We start from the raw sequence: 18,245 nt of genomic DNA on the forward strand, positions 1-18,245 counted from the left end.
GAACAGATAAGTGACCTGGAAGACAGAATGGTGGTATTCACTGCTGCGTAACAGACTAAAGAAAAAAGAATGAAAAGAAATGAAGACAGCCTAAGAGACCTCTGGGAAAACATTAAACGCAACAACATTTGCATTATAGGGGTGCCAGAAGGAGAAGAGAGAGAGAAAGGACCAGAGAAAATATTTGAAGAGATTATAGTCGAAAACTTCCCTAACATGGGAAAGGAGATAGCCACCCAAGTCCAGGAAGCGCAGAGAGTCCCATACAGGATAAACCCAAGGAGAAACACGCCGAGACACATAGTAATCAAATTGGCAAAAATTAAAGACAAAGAAAAATTATTGAAAGCAGCAAGGGAAAAACAACAAATAACATACAAGGGAACTCCCATAAGGTTAACAGCTGATTTCTCAGCAGAAACTCTACAAGCCAGAAGGGAGTGGCATGATATACTTAAAGTGATAAAAGGGAAGAACCTACAACCAAGATTACTCTACCTGGCAAGGATCTCATTTAGATTTGATGGAGAAATCAAAAGCTTTACAGACAAGCAAAAGCTAAGAGAATTCAGCACCACCAAACCAGCTCTACAACAATAGCTAAAGGAAATTCTCTAAGTGGGAAACACAAGAGAAGAAAAGAACCTACAAAAACAAACCCAAAACAATTTAGAAAATGGTCATAGGAACATACATATCAATAATTACCTTAAATGTGAATGGATTAAATGCTCCAACCAAAAGACACAGGCTTGCTGAATGGATACAAAAACAAGACCCATATATATGCTGTCTACAAGAGACCCACTTTAGACCTAGGGACACATACAGACTGAAAGTGAGGGGATGGAAAAAGATATTGCATGCAAATGGAAATCAAAAGAAAGCTGGAGTAGCTATACTCATATCAGATAAAATAGACTTTAAAGTAAAAAATCTTACAAGAGACAAGGAAGGACACTACAGAATGATCAAGGGATCAATCCAAGAAGAAGATATAACAATTATAAATATATATGCACCCAACATAGGAGCACTTCAATACATAAGGCAACTGCTAACAGCTATAAAAGAGGAAATCGACAGTAACACAATAATAGCGGGGGACTTTAACACCTCACTTACACCAATGGACAGATCATCCAAAATGAAAATAAATAAGGAAACAGAAGCTTTAAATGACACAATGGACCAAATAGATTTAATTGATATTTATAGGACATTCCATCCAAAAACAGCAGATTACACTTTCTTCTCAAGTGTGCACGGAACATTCTCCAGGATAGATCACATCTTAGGTCACAAATCAAGCCTCATTCAATTTAAAAAAATTGAAATCATATCAAGCATCTTTTCTGACCACAACGCTAAGAGATTAGAAATCAATTACAGGGGAAAAAACGTAAAAAACACAAACACATGGAGGCTAAACAATACGTTACTAAATAACCAAGAGATCACTGAAGAAATCAAAAAATACCTACAGACAAATGACAATGAAAACACGACGATCCAAAACCTATGGGATGCAGCAATAGCAGTTCTAAGAGGGAAGTTTATAGCTATACAAGCCTACCTCAAGAAACAAGAAAAATCTCAAGTAAACAATCTAACCTTACACCTAAAGCAACTAGAGAAAGAAGAACAAACAAAACCCAAAGTTAGCAGAAGGAAAGAAATCATAAAGATCAGAGCAGAAATAAATGAAATAGAAACAAAGAAAACAATAGCAAAGATCAATAAAACTAAAAGCTGGTTCTTTGAGAAGATAAACAAAATTGATAAGCCATTAGCCAGACTCATCAAGAAAAAGAGGGAGAGGACTCAAATCAATAAAATTAGAAATGAAAAAGGAGAAGTTACAACAGACACTGCAGAAATACAAAGCATCCTAAGAGACTACTACAAGCAACTCTATGCCAATAAAATGGACAACCTGGAAGAAATGGACAAATTCTTAGAAAGGTATAACCTTCCAAGACTGAACCAGGAAGAAACAGAAAATATAAACAGACCAATCACAAGTAATGAAATTGAAACTGTGATTAAAAATCTTCCAACAAACAAAAGTCCAGGACCAGATGGTTTCACAGGTGAATTCTATCAAACATTTAGAGAAGAGCTAACACCCATCCTTCTCAAACTCTTCCAAACTATAGCAGAGGGAGGAACCCTCCCAAACTCATTCTACGAGGCCACCATCACCCTGATACCAAAACCAGACAAAGATACTACAAAGAAAGAAAATCACAGACCAATATCACTGATGAATATAGATGCAAAAATCCTCAACAAAATACTAGCAAACAGAATCCAACAACACATTAAAAGGATCATACACCATGATCAAGTGGGATTTATCCCAGGGATGCAAGGATTCTTCAATATACGCAAATCAATCAATGTGCGACACCGTATTAAGAAATTGAAGGAGAAAAACCATATGATCATCTCAACAGATGCAGAAAAAGCTTTTGACAAAATTCAACAACCATTTATGATAAAAACTCTCCAGAAAGTGGGAATAGAGGGAACTTTCCTCAACATAATAAAGGCCATATATGACAAACCCACAGCAAACTTCATTCTCAACGGTGAAAAACGAAAGCATTTCCCCTAAGATCAGGAATGAGACAACGATGTCCACTCTCACCACTATTATTCAACATAGTTTTGGAAGTCCTAGCCACGGCAATCAGAGAAGAAAAAGAAATAAAAGGAATACAAATTGGAAAAGAAGAAGTAAAACTCTCACTGTTTGCAGATGACATGATACTATACACAGAAAATCCTAAAGATGCCACCAGAAAACTACTAGAGCTAATCAATGAATTTGGTAAAGTTGCAGGATACAAAATTAATGCACAGAAATCTCTTGCATTCCTATACACTAATGATGAAAAATCTGAAAGAGAAATTATGGAAACACTCCCATTTACCACTGCAACAAAAAGAATAAAATACCTAGGAATAAACCTACCTAAAAAGGTAAAAGCCCTGTACTCAGAAAACAATAAGACACTGATCAAAGTAATCAAAGATGACACAAACAGATGGAGAAATATACCATGTTCTTGGATTGGAAAAATCCATATTATGACAATGACTATATTACCCAAAGCAATCTACAGATTCAATGCAATCCCTATCAAACTACCACTGGCATTTTTTACAGAACTAGAACAAATCATCTCAAAATTTGTATGGAGACACAAAAGACCCCAAATAGCCAAAGCACTCTTGAGGGGAAAAAAAGGAGCTGGAGGAATCAGACTCCCTGACTTCAGACTATACTACAAAGCTACAGTAATCAAGACAATATGGTACTGGCACAAAAACAGAAACATAGATCAATGGAACAAGATAGAAAGCCCAGAGATAAACCCACGCACCTATGGTCAGCTAATCTATGACAGAGGAGGCAAAGATATACAATGGAGAAAAGACAGTCTCTTCAATAAGTAGTGCTAGGAAAACTGGACAGCTACATGTAAGAGAATGAAATTAGAACACTCCCTAACACCATACACAAAAATAAACTCAAAACGGATTCGAGACCTAAATGTAAGACCGGACACTATAAAACTCTTAGAGGAAAACATAGGAAGAACACTCTATGACATAAACCACAGCAAGATCTTTTTTGATCCACCTCCTAGAGTAATGGAAATAAAAACAAAAATAAACAAATGGGACCTAATGAAACTTAAAGTCTTTTGCACAGCAAAGGAAACCATAAACAAGACGAAAAGACAACCCTCAGAATGGGAGAAAATATTCGCAAACGAATCAACGGACAAAGGATTAATCTCCAAAATATATAAACAGCTCATGCAGCTCAACATTAAAGAAACAAACAACCCAATCCAAAAATGGGCAGAAGACCTAAATAGACATGTCTCCAAAGAAGACATACAGATGGCCAAGAAGCACATGAAAAGCTGCTCAACATCACTAATTATTAGAGAAATGCAAATCAAAACTACAATGAGGCATCACCTCACACCAGTTAGAATGGGCATCATCAGAAAAACAGCAAATGCTGGAGAGGGTGTGGAGAAAAGGGAACCCTCTTGCACTGTTGGTGGGAATGTAAATTGATACAGCCACTATGGAGAACAGTATGGAGGTTCCTTAAAAAACTAAAAATAGAATTACCATATGATCCAGCAATCCCACTACTGGGCATATACCCAGAGAAAACCATAATTCAAAAAGACACATGCACCCCAATGTTCATTACAGCACTATTTACAATAGCTGTGTCATGGACGCAACCTAAATGCCCATCGACAGCCTAATGGATAAAGAAGCTGTGGTACATATATACAGTGGAGTATTACTCAGCCATAAAAAGGAACGAAATTGAGTCATTTTTTGAGACGTGGATGGATCTAGAGACTGTCATACAGAGTGAAGTAAGTCAGAAAGAGAAAAACAAATATCGTATATTAACGCATGTATGTGGAACCTAGAAAAATGGTACAGATGAACCGGTTTGCAGGGCAGATGCTGAGACACAGATGTAGAGAACAAACGTGTGGACACCAAGGGGGGAAAACCGCGGTGGGGTGGGGATGGTGGTGTGCTGAATTGGACGATTGGGATTGACATGCATACACTGATGTGTATAAAATTGATGACTAATAAGAACCTGCAGTATAAAAAAACAAACAAACAAAACAACTAATACTAAACTTTCTTTGGGTTATTTGTATGGAAATATGTTAATATAAATGTTTCAGACATTACATGAAATTTCTAAAAAAACAACAACAACAACAACAACCAAAAACCCTCTAGGATCCACCCACCTCTGTTACTTTTTTCATTAAGGTCTCTTGATTCTAGGTTCGAACTACACTCTTTTTAAAAAAAATTGTTCTATTGAAGTATAGTTGATTTACAATGTTGTGTTAATTTCTGCTGTACAGCAAAGTGATTCAGTTATACATATATACACATTCTTTTCTATTATGGTTTATCACAAGATATTTAATATAGTTTCCTGTGCAAACTACACTCTTTAGAGTTCATCAAACAGTACCACAGTTGTCTAGCGTCTGTCTCTGGTCCTCTCCTCTTAATTTCCCTGTCTGAGCATAGGTCCGGAAGAGACCTTCCTCTTTCTTCCCCATCCTAAGTCCCCACATGCTCAGATGCAGGTACTTGGCCCATGATGTTGCCCTTTCCCTTTCTCTCCACCAAAAACTCCTGGGGTTCCTTGGCTGTGATTCTACACTGCAGTGACCCCCTCTCCTTTTCTTTTTAAAGTCCAGTTTCCTTATCATGGCTTTGAGTTCCCTTCTCCCTTTTAGGTCCTGAACTGCCTCCCCAGCTTCATCTCCCACCCCTCCAGTCTACACTCCGTCTGCTCCACCCTTCCATCTACCTGACTGTTCCCAGGCATTCTCCACTCATGCATTTTTCCTTGTCTTTGCTCTGGCTGTCCTCTGCCTTCAGTGTCCTTTTTACCATCCTTTACCCATGGAAATTCTACTTCTTCTTAAAGCTTTGCTGAGTTCTAATAGCCCTTCCTCTGTAAAGCTTTCCCTGCTTCCCCAGTCAGAACAAATCAGAACTGACTGCAGTTCCCCTCTCTGCTTTTATTTTCCAGTGCTACCAGCTCAGGATATCTTTCTTCATGAAAAAGTTATCATATGTAGGTAAGGACTGGATTCTCAGCAAGGTATCACATTGGAAAACAATTTGCTAAATTATTTGGTCTAAGGTGTTAATTAGCTGATAAAGTTTAACTTACAAATATAGGAGGCAGGTAATTACAGTAGACAGACTATATCATTGAGAGTCAGGAGACCTGGATTGAATCTCAGCTCTGATTCCTCCCTTTATCCCTCCCTACCTCCCTTTCTTCCTTCCCAAAATGAGGCTGGCAAAGTAAACATCAGCCAGGTAATGCAGGGCCTTGCAGCCCATGCTAACTGTAAACAGAAATCATTAAAAGATCCTAAGCAGAGGATTGAGAAGATCAGGTTTCTGCTTTGGAAGGATTTTTGGTTGGTTTGTTTGTTTTTGTAAAATATACATAACATTTAACATCTTAATTACTTTTAGGTGTATAGTTCAGTGGCATTAAGTACATTCACACTGTTGTGAAACTATCACCACCATCCATCTCCAGAACTTTTTCACCTTCCTAAAAGTGAGATTCGGTATCTATTAAAAAATAACTCCCCATTCTCCTCTCCCCCTACCCCTGGCAACCACCATTCTACTTTCTGTCTCTACGAATTTGACTCTTCTAGGTACCTCATATGAATGGAATCATACAGTATTTGTCCTTTTGTGTCTGGCTTATTTCACTCAGCGTAATATCTTTAAGGTTCATCATGTTGTAGCATGTGTCAGACGTTCCTTAATTTTTAGGGCTGAAGCATACTCCATTGAATGTATATACAAAAAAACCCCTCACGTTTTGTTTATCCATTCATACATCAGTGAACATTTGTGTTATTTCCATCTTTGGCTATTGTGAATAATGTTCCTATGAATGTACAAATACCTGTTCAAGTCTTTGCTTTCAACTCTTTTGAATACATACCCACAAGTAGAAAAAAAAATTAAAAAATTAAAAAAATAAAATATATTTTAAATATCTGTGTCATTAAATGCATTCGCCCATTTAGTTACAACCATAAAATGGTATTTTAAAATACTTAAATTAAGAATTAAAGTTAAGCAATAAAACCTTATATATAACGGTCAAATGAGCCACAACTCCTGTGACATTACAATCACCTAGTGTTCCGACTGCTCCAGCTGAGCCCCCTCATACTTCATGAGCTACTCTCTTCCCTGGGCCCAGCATCACAGACCTCATTCTGCCAGAACAATATAAATTTCTGACGCCCCACCCATGCCCCTCTACAACTAGGTCTAGCCTTGTTTTCCAATGATTCCTCAGAATTTAATAAAATTAAAGCACCTTACCCCATCACCTAAGATTCTCCGTGGTCTGGCCCTTGGAGGCCCCATCTCTTACTTCTCATCCCCACTCACCTTCCAAGCCAACCATAAAGAAGCTATTTGCAGTTCCCCACATGTACCAAATCTCTGTGCTTTTATACTTGTTTTCCTTTCTGCTCTGCCTTGTGCTTCTTTGTCTGGCTAATTTTTATCTGTCCTTCAAGACTCAGTTCAAGCATTAGTTTTTACAGGAAACTTTCCATGATCCACAGCCCTATTCCCCACCACCACTCATTGCCACCCAGATGAAGGGCCCCTCCTTGGCTTTCTCAGAATATTTTCAGCATAGCACTTAGCAGAGTACATCACCATCGTGCATCTATCAGTCTCTCCCCAAAGGGCAGGGACCATGCATTTTATTTATTTCCCCCTGCCTGTCATACAAGAGGTACTCAATAAGTTCAATGAAGGAATGAATTACCTCAAGGCAGTTGGTAAAAAACAAAGAAATATATTATAGAGAAAAAATGACTACTTGTATTTGTGATTAGTAGGTTTAGAAACTCTAATTTTGACATACTGGAACACTTTCAAATTCAAAATCTGTTAGATTAGGAAAAAAAAAACTCAAACCACCTAAAACTTGAATCTTTTATTCTCTTTCATCAAAATCATGGATGAATTAAAAGTAACTGCAAATATTTAGGCCAGAAAACTTAGAATATAATTAGATGTAGCTATGTTCATGTGTATGCTAATATTAATCTAACTTTAAACACCTGGAAAGGTATGAAACATTGGGAAACTTTTGAAAATTCACCTCCATTCCCTGTATCCTACAGCCCAGCCACCTGGCCCACTAGAACAAGCCGTACCGAAGTTCACACTCTTCTCTTGACCTCCTTCTTCCACCTGACAAACTCCTCCCATACTTCAGGGTCTCATTCAAGTATCTTTTTCTCTGTGAATTCACACTTTTCCTCACATGTAAGTGCTCTTTACCCGGGTTCCCTTAACATTTTATTCTTACCAGAAATGTAGCATTTATCAGATTTTAACACAGTTGTTTATATGTCTGTTTCCACTGCTCTACTGTGGCCGCTTTTTGAGGGTTAAAATCTTATTCACTATTGAATTCCCAGTAGTTAGCACAGAGCCAGTCATCAAATAGGATACACAGAGATGAGAGCAAGGCAAGAAGGAAGTAATGAAGAAAGGGGGTGAGGGAGGAAGGCAGGAAGGAAGGAAAGAAGGAAAAAAGGAAAGAAAGAGCTGAATCAGCTCCCTAACAAGGGAAGAATCCAGCTGTGGAAAATTGTAACCTGAGTCCAACAGAATTACAGAGGCAAGATCCAGTCTTTGCAAAGAGAATAGTTTCAGTTGGGTGTTAGGATGATGACCTAGGGTCTAAACAGAAATAGCTTTCCTTTCTCTGTAACTTAGAGAGTTTTATAGGAGCTTAACCAAAGCCAAGAATAAAAAGAAAAGATAAACTAGGAAAGAGATGAATCCAAGAAAAAAAATTCTTTCCACCGTATGATCTTATTATTTTTTTAAATGGAGGAATATAAGATAATGCATTTAATATGTTACTTAATTTGAACATTTAGAAATTTCCCCACAAATAAAAGGAATTATGTTGTGCATTTTAAATGCCAGATTAAGGGTATTTTGATTACAGGACTGCAGAGGGAGAAAGGGGCCATAAGAAGTGACAAGCATCATCTTTAGAGATGGACTTCAGATGTCTTGGAATGTAAGCTGGTCAGTGGGGGTCTTCTGGTGGAGAGAGAGGCAATTTGCGGCACAGGGATAAAAGAATAGATGAGGCTGAAAGGGGCTGAAAGAAGGAATGAGGATAAAAGACATAAGGCGCTGGCAATTCTCCAACAACTCTGCTATCCTAACCCAAGAACCCTCAGGGATAAATCTAATAACCCAAGGATAAGACAGCAAGATCATGAAGGAGTAAAAAGATACTTGGCAGTTTTCACATTTGTGTTTCTAAAGGGCTACATTAAAATCATTACCAAAAAGGAAAATAATTTAAATGTGTTCTTACTGTGTGTACTTTTTTAAAAATTAAATCCTTGGTTCTCATTGCATTGAAAAATACACACAGATAGATGATATGAAATGACTGAAATAAAAAGATAATAACTACAAGTGACAACAATAGAAACAGTTGCTTTTCTACAGGAACTTAGCCCACTTCTAAAGACTAAGGGCAAAAAAACCCTGCTGAGTTATCACTGTTGGTTTTGCTCATTTACTGAATCCAATTATAAAAACACAATATAAAATTGGGCATAGGATTGGGCATTGGTTAAATTTATAATAATAGAATTAATATCAACAATTTTTTTTTAGAAAACAAAGATTCAAGGCTCATTGTATGACATATACAAAGCCTCACTCATATACTTTACTTTTATGAAAAAACCTAGAAAATGGCATGACAAATAGACTAAGGAAAAAGAAAACTGAAGGGTTAGTTTAAAATGCTGAACAAGAGAAGGGAAAGGTAACTCACTGCAGCAATGCTTTGGTCTTCCTGGTGGGGTCTTCTGGCTTGAAGTTTTTATAGGCTTCTACTTCGTGTTCTATGGACAGCAACTGTCCCTGCAGTTTGTTCCTGAAGTTAGGTAGGGTGTCTCGAATGTGGTTGGTAAGTTGCTAAATAAAACAAACAAAATCATGCACTCATACAACAGATTGAAGATCAACTCAGAAGACAAAAATCGCCCTTCACTGTTTTCCAGGTCATTCAAAACCTTAAAAAGCCATACATACATGTGAGACTGACTGTGTAGACAGATAACTCCAACTCTCTCATCCACTGCCCTACGGCGAAGCTCAAAATTCCTTCAGCTAAAGTCACTTGCTTGGACAGTCTTTTTACGTCTGGGATACCCTGTTAAAAGGCAGCTAATGTTACTAATGAAGCTGCCTAATAACACCTTAACATGGATTGATTTGTCAGATCAGCTACCTTGTCAAAAGGAACCTTAAGTTAGAATGTGGTACAAATGAAGGAAATGGAGAGTTACAGGTGCTGCCTGAGTTCTCAGGACCAAATGTCTTACCACTGGTGGAGCTCAGAGGTACCTGTCAGCTGTTAAGTTCCTCTCCATTTTATAGCTCAGGCAGGTGTTTCCTCTCACCTTCACCTTTAGGCCCCAGTCCAACTGTGGTTAGTCACTGGCTTACACCCTCAACAGGCTGCTCATAAGCTTTCTTGTTGATATCTCTACCTAACAACCTGCTTGGCATTTCCACTGAAGTCATCTGCTGGCACCTCAAGCTCAGTCTGATAAAAAATTCTCCAAGAGATTTTCTAAGAGGGACACAATTAATTGAGAACAAAGGTGGGATATAAACCCAGGCTGGTTAGCTCTCTGCCTGATGTTCTTTCTATTACAGTGTAATTAAGGAAAGTCTGAATTAAAAGGAAAAAAAATAGATCATCTTCTTGAACTGCTTAAGGAATAAACTCAGAATCAAGAGAAAGAATATCAACTTCATAGAAATGTAGGAAAAAGAATAATAAATTTAAAGTAAGGGGAATAAATAGACCCAGACTGACTGAAGAACCATTTTAAATCATTTTTATGTTCATCTGAGTTTACCTGGATATATCTATTCAACAAATCTATAGTTATTTAATTGTCAATAGTTCATACTATATTATACCCTTGTCCACAGTTATGACTTATCATGTTATTCCCCTGGCATGTGCTGCCATTATGGCTCTGAAGCAGAAAACAAAAGAAGGGAGAAGACTGCATTCCCAGTAGCAATTCCACAAGACACAAACCCCCAAATCTAAGAGTAACAGTAACCACGAGAAACCAATAGCCACCTGACTGCCATGTGAGTGGTAAATAATCAAAATACTTGGTTTCTACCATTTGTTTCTCATATATCTCAATAGCAAAGCAATACTGTGGACCACTCTTAGCTTTCTAAAACACTTCTTTCCTTAGCTTTCAAGACCCCAGCTCCTGTCATTTTTCTCCTAACCTTTCTGAATACCGTCTCCATCTCCTTTGCCAAGTTGTTCTCCTCTGCCAGACCTGTAAATATTGATATTCCTCAAATGTGGGTCCTACACCTCTTCTTTGGTCACTGTCTGTTCTCTACTAAGGCAATCATTTCATCCATGGTTTCAATAAATATTCAAACACCTGTGGCTATGGACATGTTATCTAAAGACCAGACTTCTTATCTTTGGTGAGGGTATATGTATTAGACCACCTGCCTGACTTCTCCTCTTGGAAGCATCAACCTCAGCATGTCTGAAAAAAAGTACCTAATATTCCCTTCAGGGTTCTCCATTTTGATGACTTCATAACAACCTGGGAACTTGGGAGTTATCCTTGACTTTACCTCTCCATCACCCACCAGAGCTAATCTACCACCAAGTTCTCAATTTTCCAAAACATTTCTCAAATCTGCTTTCTTTTCCCATCTCCACTGGCCCTAACCGAGACCAAGCTACCATCGTTTCTCACTTTGACTCCTAAGTGGTCCTCTCATCTCTACTCTTGATCTTCCTATCTGCAACCACCATAATCCTTTCTAACCCACAGATATGATTGTGTTATTCCCCTTCTCAGATTCCTTAAGCAACTGACTCCCCACTGCTCTTAGGATAAGAGCCAAAATCCTTAACTTGGCCTACAAACACTGTAGGATCCAGCCACTGCTTGCATCTCCAAATTCATCTCTTACAACTCATTCCCTCATTCTCTGCGCTCCAGCCATAATAATATTCCTTTCTATTCCTCAAAACTGTCCTGTTCTCTTCCAGTTTTTGCCATAGTAACTGGCTCAGGGTCAGAGGTGTTGGTGCACATTAAATCAGCAATAAAATTATCTTAATTTCAAACACAGTATGAAGGTCCTTGAAGCAATAGAGAAACGGATTATCTAGGAAATGAAAGATCTTCAGTATAACATTTATTCAATTTTCAGTCAACCAGAATCAGTTATGCCATAATTTAGGGGTCACCTGTAGTAACCAAATGGTCAATCACATCCATCCAGTATTCACAACTTAATTTATTTCTAACTTTATCTTTCTAATCATCTTAGTGATATTTCTCTAACACTTTTTTTCTTAAACCAATACAGGCATGAAAGCAGTAATCAAAAAAGAATTTTACCAGAGCTAAATATACTGATAGACTATCATGGTTCTTGTATGACAAACCAGTGTTCCTTCTCTAAAACATGTTCATAATTTTTAAATGACACAACTATCACTGCTTCATGGCTTCCAAATACTCATCTACCCTTAATTTAAAAGTACAAACTTCACATTAAAATAGAAGTACTATGTCTCTTGAAATAGAAGTGCACCACTGTTTTTTATTTTCTAAAACTTCTTCAATTGTTTTGCCCAAATGGTTCGGGTATAATGTAACAAGCAGCCTATTACTGCGATAGCCTCTACTGACACTTTCTAGGAGGGAACAATCAGAACTTTCGATAATTACTTGACTGATTTAAGTTCATAGATAAAAGTTACAGAGTGTTTTTTTTTTAATCTTAATTGGAGTATAAATGCTTTACAATGCTGTGTTAGTTTCTGCTTTATAACAAAGTGAATCAGTTATACATATACATATGTCCCCATATCTCTTCCCCGTTGCGTCTCCCTCCCTCCCTCCCACCCACCCTTCCTATCCCACCACTCTAGATGGTCACAAAGCACCGAGATGATCTCCCTGTGCTATGCGGCTGCTTTCCACTACCTATCTATTTTACGTTTGGTAGTGTATATATGTCCATTCCACTCTCTCACTTTGTCCCAGCTTACCGTTCCCCCTCCCCGTATCCTCAAGTCCATTCTCTAGTACGTCTGTGTCTTTATTCCCGTCTTGCCCCTAGGTTCTTCATGACCTTTTTTTTTTTTTTTTTTAGATTCCATATATATGTGTTAGAATACGGTATTTGTTTTTCTCTTTCTGACTTACTTCACTCTGTATGACAGACTCTAGGTCCATCCACCTCACTACAAATAACTCAATTTCGTTTCCTTTTATGGCTGAATAATATTCCATTGTATATATGTGCCACATCTTCTTTATCCATTCATCTGTTGATGGGCACTTAGGTTGCCTCCATGTTCTGGCTATTGTAAATAGAGCTGCAATGAACATTGTGGTACATGACTCTTTTTGAGTTATGGTTTCCTCAGGGTATATGCCCAGTAGTGGGATTGCTAGGTCGTATGGTATTTCTGTTTTTAGTTTTCTAAGGAAACTCCATACTGTTCTCCATAGTGGCTGTATCAATTTACATTCCCACCAAAAGTGCAGGAGGATTCCCTTTTCTCCACACCCTCTCCAGCATTTATTGTTTGTAGATTTTTTGATGATGGCCATTCTGACTGGTGTGAGATGATATCTCCTTGTAGTTTTGATTAGCATTTCTCTAATGATTAATGATGTTGAGCATTCTTTCATGTGTCTGTTGGCAATCTGTATATCTTCTTTGGAGAAATGTCTATTAAGGTCTTCTGCCCTTTTTTGGATTGGGTTGTTTGTTTTTGTTTTTGTTTTTTTTTTTTTTTGATATTGACCTGCATGAGCTGCTTGTAAATTTTGGAGATTAATCCTTTGTCAGTTGCTTCATTTGCAAATATTTTCTCCCATTCTGAGGGTTCTCTTTTCATCTTGTTTATGGTTTCCTTTGTGTGCAAAAGCTTTCAAGTTTCATTAGGTCCCATTTCTTTATTTTTGTTTTTATTTCCATTTCTCTAGGAGGTGGGTCAAAAAGGATCTTGCTGTGATTTATGTCATACAGTGTTCTGCCTATGTTTTCCTCTAAGACTTTGATAGTGTCTGGCCTTACATTTAGGTCTTTAATCCAATTTGAGTTTTTTTTTTTGTGTATGGTGTTAGGGAGTGTTCTAATTTCATTCTTTTACATGTAGCTGTCCAGTTTTCCCAGCACCACTTATTGAAGTGGCTGTCTTTTCTCCACTGTACATTCTTGCCTCTTTTATCAAAGATAAGGTGACCATATGTGCATGGGTTTAACTCTGGGTTTTACTATCCTGTTCCATTGACCTATGTTTCTGTTTTTGTGCCAGTACCATACTGTCTTGATTACTGTAGCTTTGTAGTATAGTCTGAAATCAGAGAGCCTGATTCCTCCAGCTCCGTTTTTCTTTCTCAAGATTCCTTTGGCTATTGGGGTTCTTTTGTGTTTCCATACAAATTGTGACATTTTTTGTTCTAGTTCTGTGAAAAATGCCAGTGGTAGTTTGATAGGGATTGCATTGAATCTGTAGATTGCTTTGAGTAGTACAGTCATTTGCACAATGTTGATTCTTCCAATCCAAGAACATGGTATAGCTCTCCATCTATTTTATCATCTTTAATTTCTTTCAACAGTGTCTTATAATTTTCTGCATACAGGTCTTTTGTCTCCTTCGGAGGTTTATTCCTAGATATTTTATTCTTTTTGTTGCAATGGTAAATGGGAGTGTTTTCTTAATTTCACTTTCAGATTTTTCAGCATTAGTGTATAGCAATGCAAGAGATTTCTGTGCATTAATTTTGTATCCTGCTACTTTACCAAATTCATTGATTAGCTCAAGGAGTTTTCTGGTAGCATCTTTAGGATTCTCTATGTATAATATCATGTCATCTGCAAACAGTGACAGCTTTACTTCCTTTTTTCCCATTTGGATTCCTTATATTACTTTTTCTTCTCTGATTGCTGTGGGTAAAACTTCCAAAACTATGTTGAATAATAGTGGTGAGAGTGGGCAACCTTGTCTTGTTCCTGATCTTAGTGGAAATGGTTTCAGTTTTGCACCATTGAGGACGATATTGGCTGTGGGTTTGTCATATATGGCGTTTATTATGTTGAGGAAAGTTCCCTCTATGCCTACTTTCTGGAGGGTTTTTATCATAAATGGGTGTTGAATTCTGTCAAAAGCTTTCTCTGCATCTATTGAGATGATCATATGGTTTTTCTCCTTCAATTTGTTAATATGGTTTATCACATTGATTGATTTGCGTACATTGAAGAATCCTTGTATTACTGGGATAAACCCCACTTGATCATGGTGTATCATCCTTTTAGTGTGCTTTTGGATTCCGTTTGCTAGTATTTTGTTGAGGATTTTTGCATCTATCTTCGTTAGTGATATTAGCCTGTAGTTTTCTTTCTTTGTGACATCTTTGTCTGGTTTTGGTATCAGGGTGATGGTGGCCTCGTAGAATGAGTTTGGGAGTGTTTCTCCCCCTGCTATATTTTGGAAGAGTTTGAGAAGGATAGGTGTTAGCTATTCTCTAAATGATTGATAGAATTTCCCTGTCAAGCCATCTGGCCCTGGGCTTTTGTTTTTAGGAAGATTTTTAATCACAGTTTCAATTTCAGTGCTTGTGATTGGTCTGTTCATGTTTTCTATTTCTTCCTTTTTCAGTCTCGGAAGGTAGTGCATTTCTAAGAATTTGTCCATTTCTTCCAGGTTGTCCATTTTATTGGCATAGAGTTGCCTGTAGTAATCTCTCAGTATCTTTTGTATTTCTGCAGTGTCAGTTGTTACTTCTTTTTCATTTCTAATTCTATCGATTTGAGTCTTCTCCCTTTTTTTCTTCATGAGTCTGGCTAATGGTTTATCAATCTTGTTTATCTTCTCAAAGAACCAGCCTTTAGTTTTATTGATCTTTGCTATCATTTCCTTCATTTCTTTTTCATTTATTTCTGATCTGATCTTTATGATTTCTTTCCTCTGATAACTTTGGGGCTTTTTTGTTCTTCTTTCTCTAATTGCTTTAGGTGTAAGGTTAGGTTGTTTATTTGAGATGTTTCTTGTTTCTTGAGGTAGAATTGTATTGCTAACAACTTCCCTCTTAGAACTGCTTTTGCTGCATCCCATAGGTTTTGGGTCATTGTGTTTTCATTGTCATTTGTTTCTAGGTATTTTTTGATTTCCTCTGATTTCTTCAGTGATCTCTTGGTTATTAAGTAGTGTATTGTTTAGCCTCCATGTGTTTGTATTTTTTACAGATTTTTTCCTTTAATTGATGTCTAGTCTCACAGCATTGTGGTTGGAAAAGATACTTGATATGATTTCAATTTTCTTAAATTTACCAAGGCTTGATTTGTGACCCAAGATATGGTCTCTCCTGGAGAATGTTCCATGAGCACTTGAGAAGAATGTGTATTCTATTGTTTTTGGATGGAATGTCCTATCAATATAAATTAAGTCCATCTTGTTTAATGTATCATTTAAAGCTTGTGTTTCCTTATTTATTTTCATTTTGGATGATCTGTCTGTTGGTGAAAGTGTGGTGTTAAAGTCCCCTAGTATTATTTTGTGTTACTGTCGATTTCCCCGTTTATGGCTGTTAGCACTTGCCTTATGTATTGAGGTGCTGCTATGTTGGGTGCATAAATATTTACAATTGTTATATCTTCTTCTTGGATTCATCCCTTGATCATTATGTAGTGACCTTCTTTGTCTCTTGTAATAATCTTTGTTTTAAGGTTTATTTTGTCTGATATGAGAATTGCTACTCCAGCTTTCTTTTGATTTCCATTTGCATGGAATATCTTTTTCCATCCCCTCACTTTCAGTCTGATTGTGTCCCTAGGTCTGAGGTGGGTCTCTTGTAGATAGCATATATACGGGTCTTGTTTTTGTATCCATTTAGCCAGCCTATGTCTTTTGGTTGGAGTATTTAATCCATTTACATTTAAGGTAATTATCGATATGTATGTTCCTATTACCATATTCTTAATTGTTTTGGGTTTGTTATTGTAGGTCTTTTCCTTCTCTTGTGTTTCCTGCCTAGAGAAGTTCCTTTAGCATTTGTTGTAAAGCTGGTTTGGTGGTGCTGAATCCTCTTAGCTTTACTTGTCTGTAAAGTTTTAATTTCTCCATCAAATCTGAATGAGATCCTTGCTGGGTAGAGTAATCTTCATTGTAGGTTTTTCTCCTTCATCACTTTAAATATGTCCTGCCACTCCCTTCTGGCTTGCAGAGTTTCTGCTGAAAGATCAGCTGTTAACCTTATGGGGATTCCCTTGTGTGTTATTTGTTGTTTTTCCCTCACTGCTTTTAATATTTTTTCTTTGTATTTAATTTTTGATAGTTTGATTAATATGTGTCTTGGCGTGTTTCTCCTTGGATTTAGCCTGTATGGGATTCTCTGTGCTTCCTGGACTCGATTAACTATTTCCTTTCCCATATTAGGGAAGTTTTCAACTATAATCTTCAAATATTTTCCCAGTTCCTTTCTTTTTCTCTTCTTTTTCTGGGACCCCTATAATTTGAATATTGGTGCATTTAATGTTGTCCCAGAGGTGTCTGAGACTGTCCTCATTTCTTTTCATTCTTTTTTCTTTATTCTGCTCTGCAGTAGTTATTTCCACTATTTTATCTTCCTGGTCACTTATCCGTTCTTCTGCTCAGTTATTCAGCTATTAATTCCTTCTAGAGAATTTTTAATTTCATTTATTGTGTTGTTCATCACTGTTTGTTTGCTCTTTAGTTCTTTTAGGTCTTTGTTAAACGTTTCTTGTATTTTCTCTATTCTATTTCCAAGATTTTGGATCATCTTTACTACCATTATTCTGAATTCTTTTTCAGGTAAACTGCCTATTTCCTCTTCATTTGTTAGGTCTGGTGGGTTTTTGCCTTGCTCCTTCATCTGCTGTGTGTTTCTCTGTCTTCTCATTTTGCTTAACTTACTGTGTTTGGGGTCTCCTTTTCACAGGCTGCAGGTTCATGGTTCCCATTGTATTTGGTGTCTGTCCCCAGTGGCTAAAGTTGGTTCAGTGTGTTCTATAAGCTTCCTGTTGGAGGGGAGTAGTGCCTGTGTTCTGGTGGATGAGCCTGGATCTTGTCTTTCTGGTGGGCAGGTCCATGTCTGGTGGTGTGTTTTGGGGTGTCTGTGGCCTTATTATGATTTTAGGCAGCCTCTCTACTAATGGATGGGGTTGTGTTCCTGTATTGCTAGTTGTTTGTCATAGGGTGTTCAGCACTGTAGCTTGCTGGTCATTGAGGGGAGCTGGGTCTTGGCGTTGCGATGGCGATCTCTGGGAGATTTTCCCCGTTTGATATTACGTGGAGCTGGGAGGTCTCTTGTGGACCAATGTCCTGAACTTGGCTCTCCCACCTCAGAGGCACAGCCCTGACACCTGGCTGGAGCACCAAGAGCCTGTCAACCACACGGCTCAGAATAAAAGGGAGGAAAAAAAGAAAGAAAGAAAGAAGAAGATAAAATAAAATAAAATAAAGGTATTAAAATAAAAAATAAAAAATAATTATTAAAAAAAATTTTTAAGTA

The 18,245-nt window shown here is 37.4% G+C and overlaps 1 protein-coding gene and 1 long non-coding RNA gene across 7 annotated transcripts in view; one reads left to right on the forward strand and one right to left on the reverse strand.

The window, feature by feature from the left end:
* DNM3 (dynamin 3) overlaps window positions 1-18,245 on the reverse strand; it is a 578,846-nt gene that overhangs the window by 353,516 nt on the left and 207,085 nt on the right. For all 6 annotated transcript variants that reach the window (XM_082437591.1, XM_082437593.1, XM_082437588.1 and 3 more), the window contains exon 7: window positions 9,461-9,603. In XM_082437591.1, the coding sequence (XP_082293717.1) occupies window positions 9,461-9,603 (143 nt within the window). The remainder of the gene's footprint in view (window positions 1-9,460; window positions 9,604-18,245) is intronic.
* LOC309649558 overlaps window positions 1-18,245 on the forward strand; it is a 434,139-nt gene that overhangs the window by 177,777 nt on the left and 238,117 nt on the right. The window lies entirely within an intron of this gene.

Source organism: Balaenoptera physalus (genome assembly GCF_965194825.1).
Source record: "Balaenoptera physalus genome assembly, chromosome: 1".
Classification (NCBI taxonomy): domain Eukaryota; kingdom Metazoa; phylum Chordata; class Mammalia; order Artiodactyla; family Balaenopteridae; genus Balaenoptera; species Balaenoptera physalus.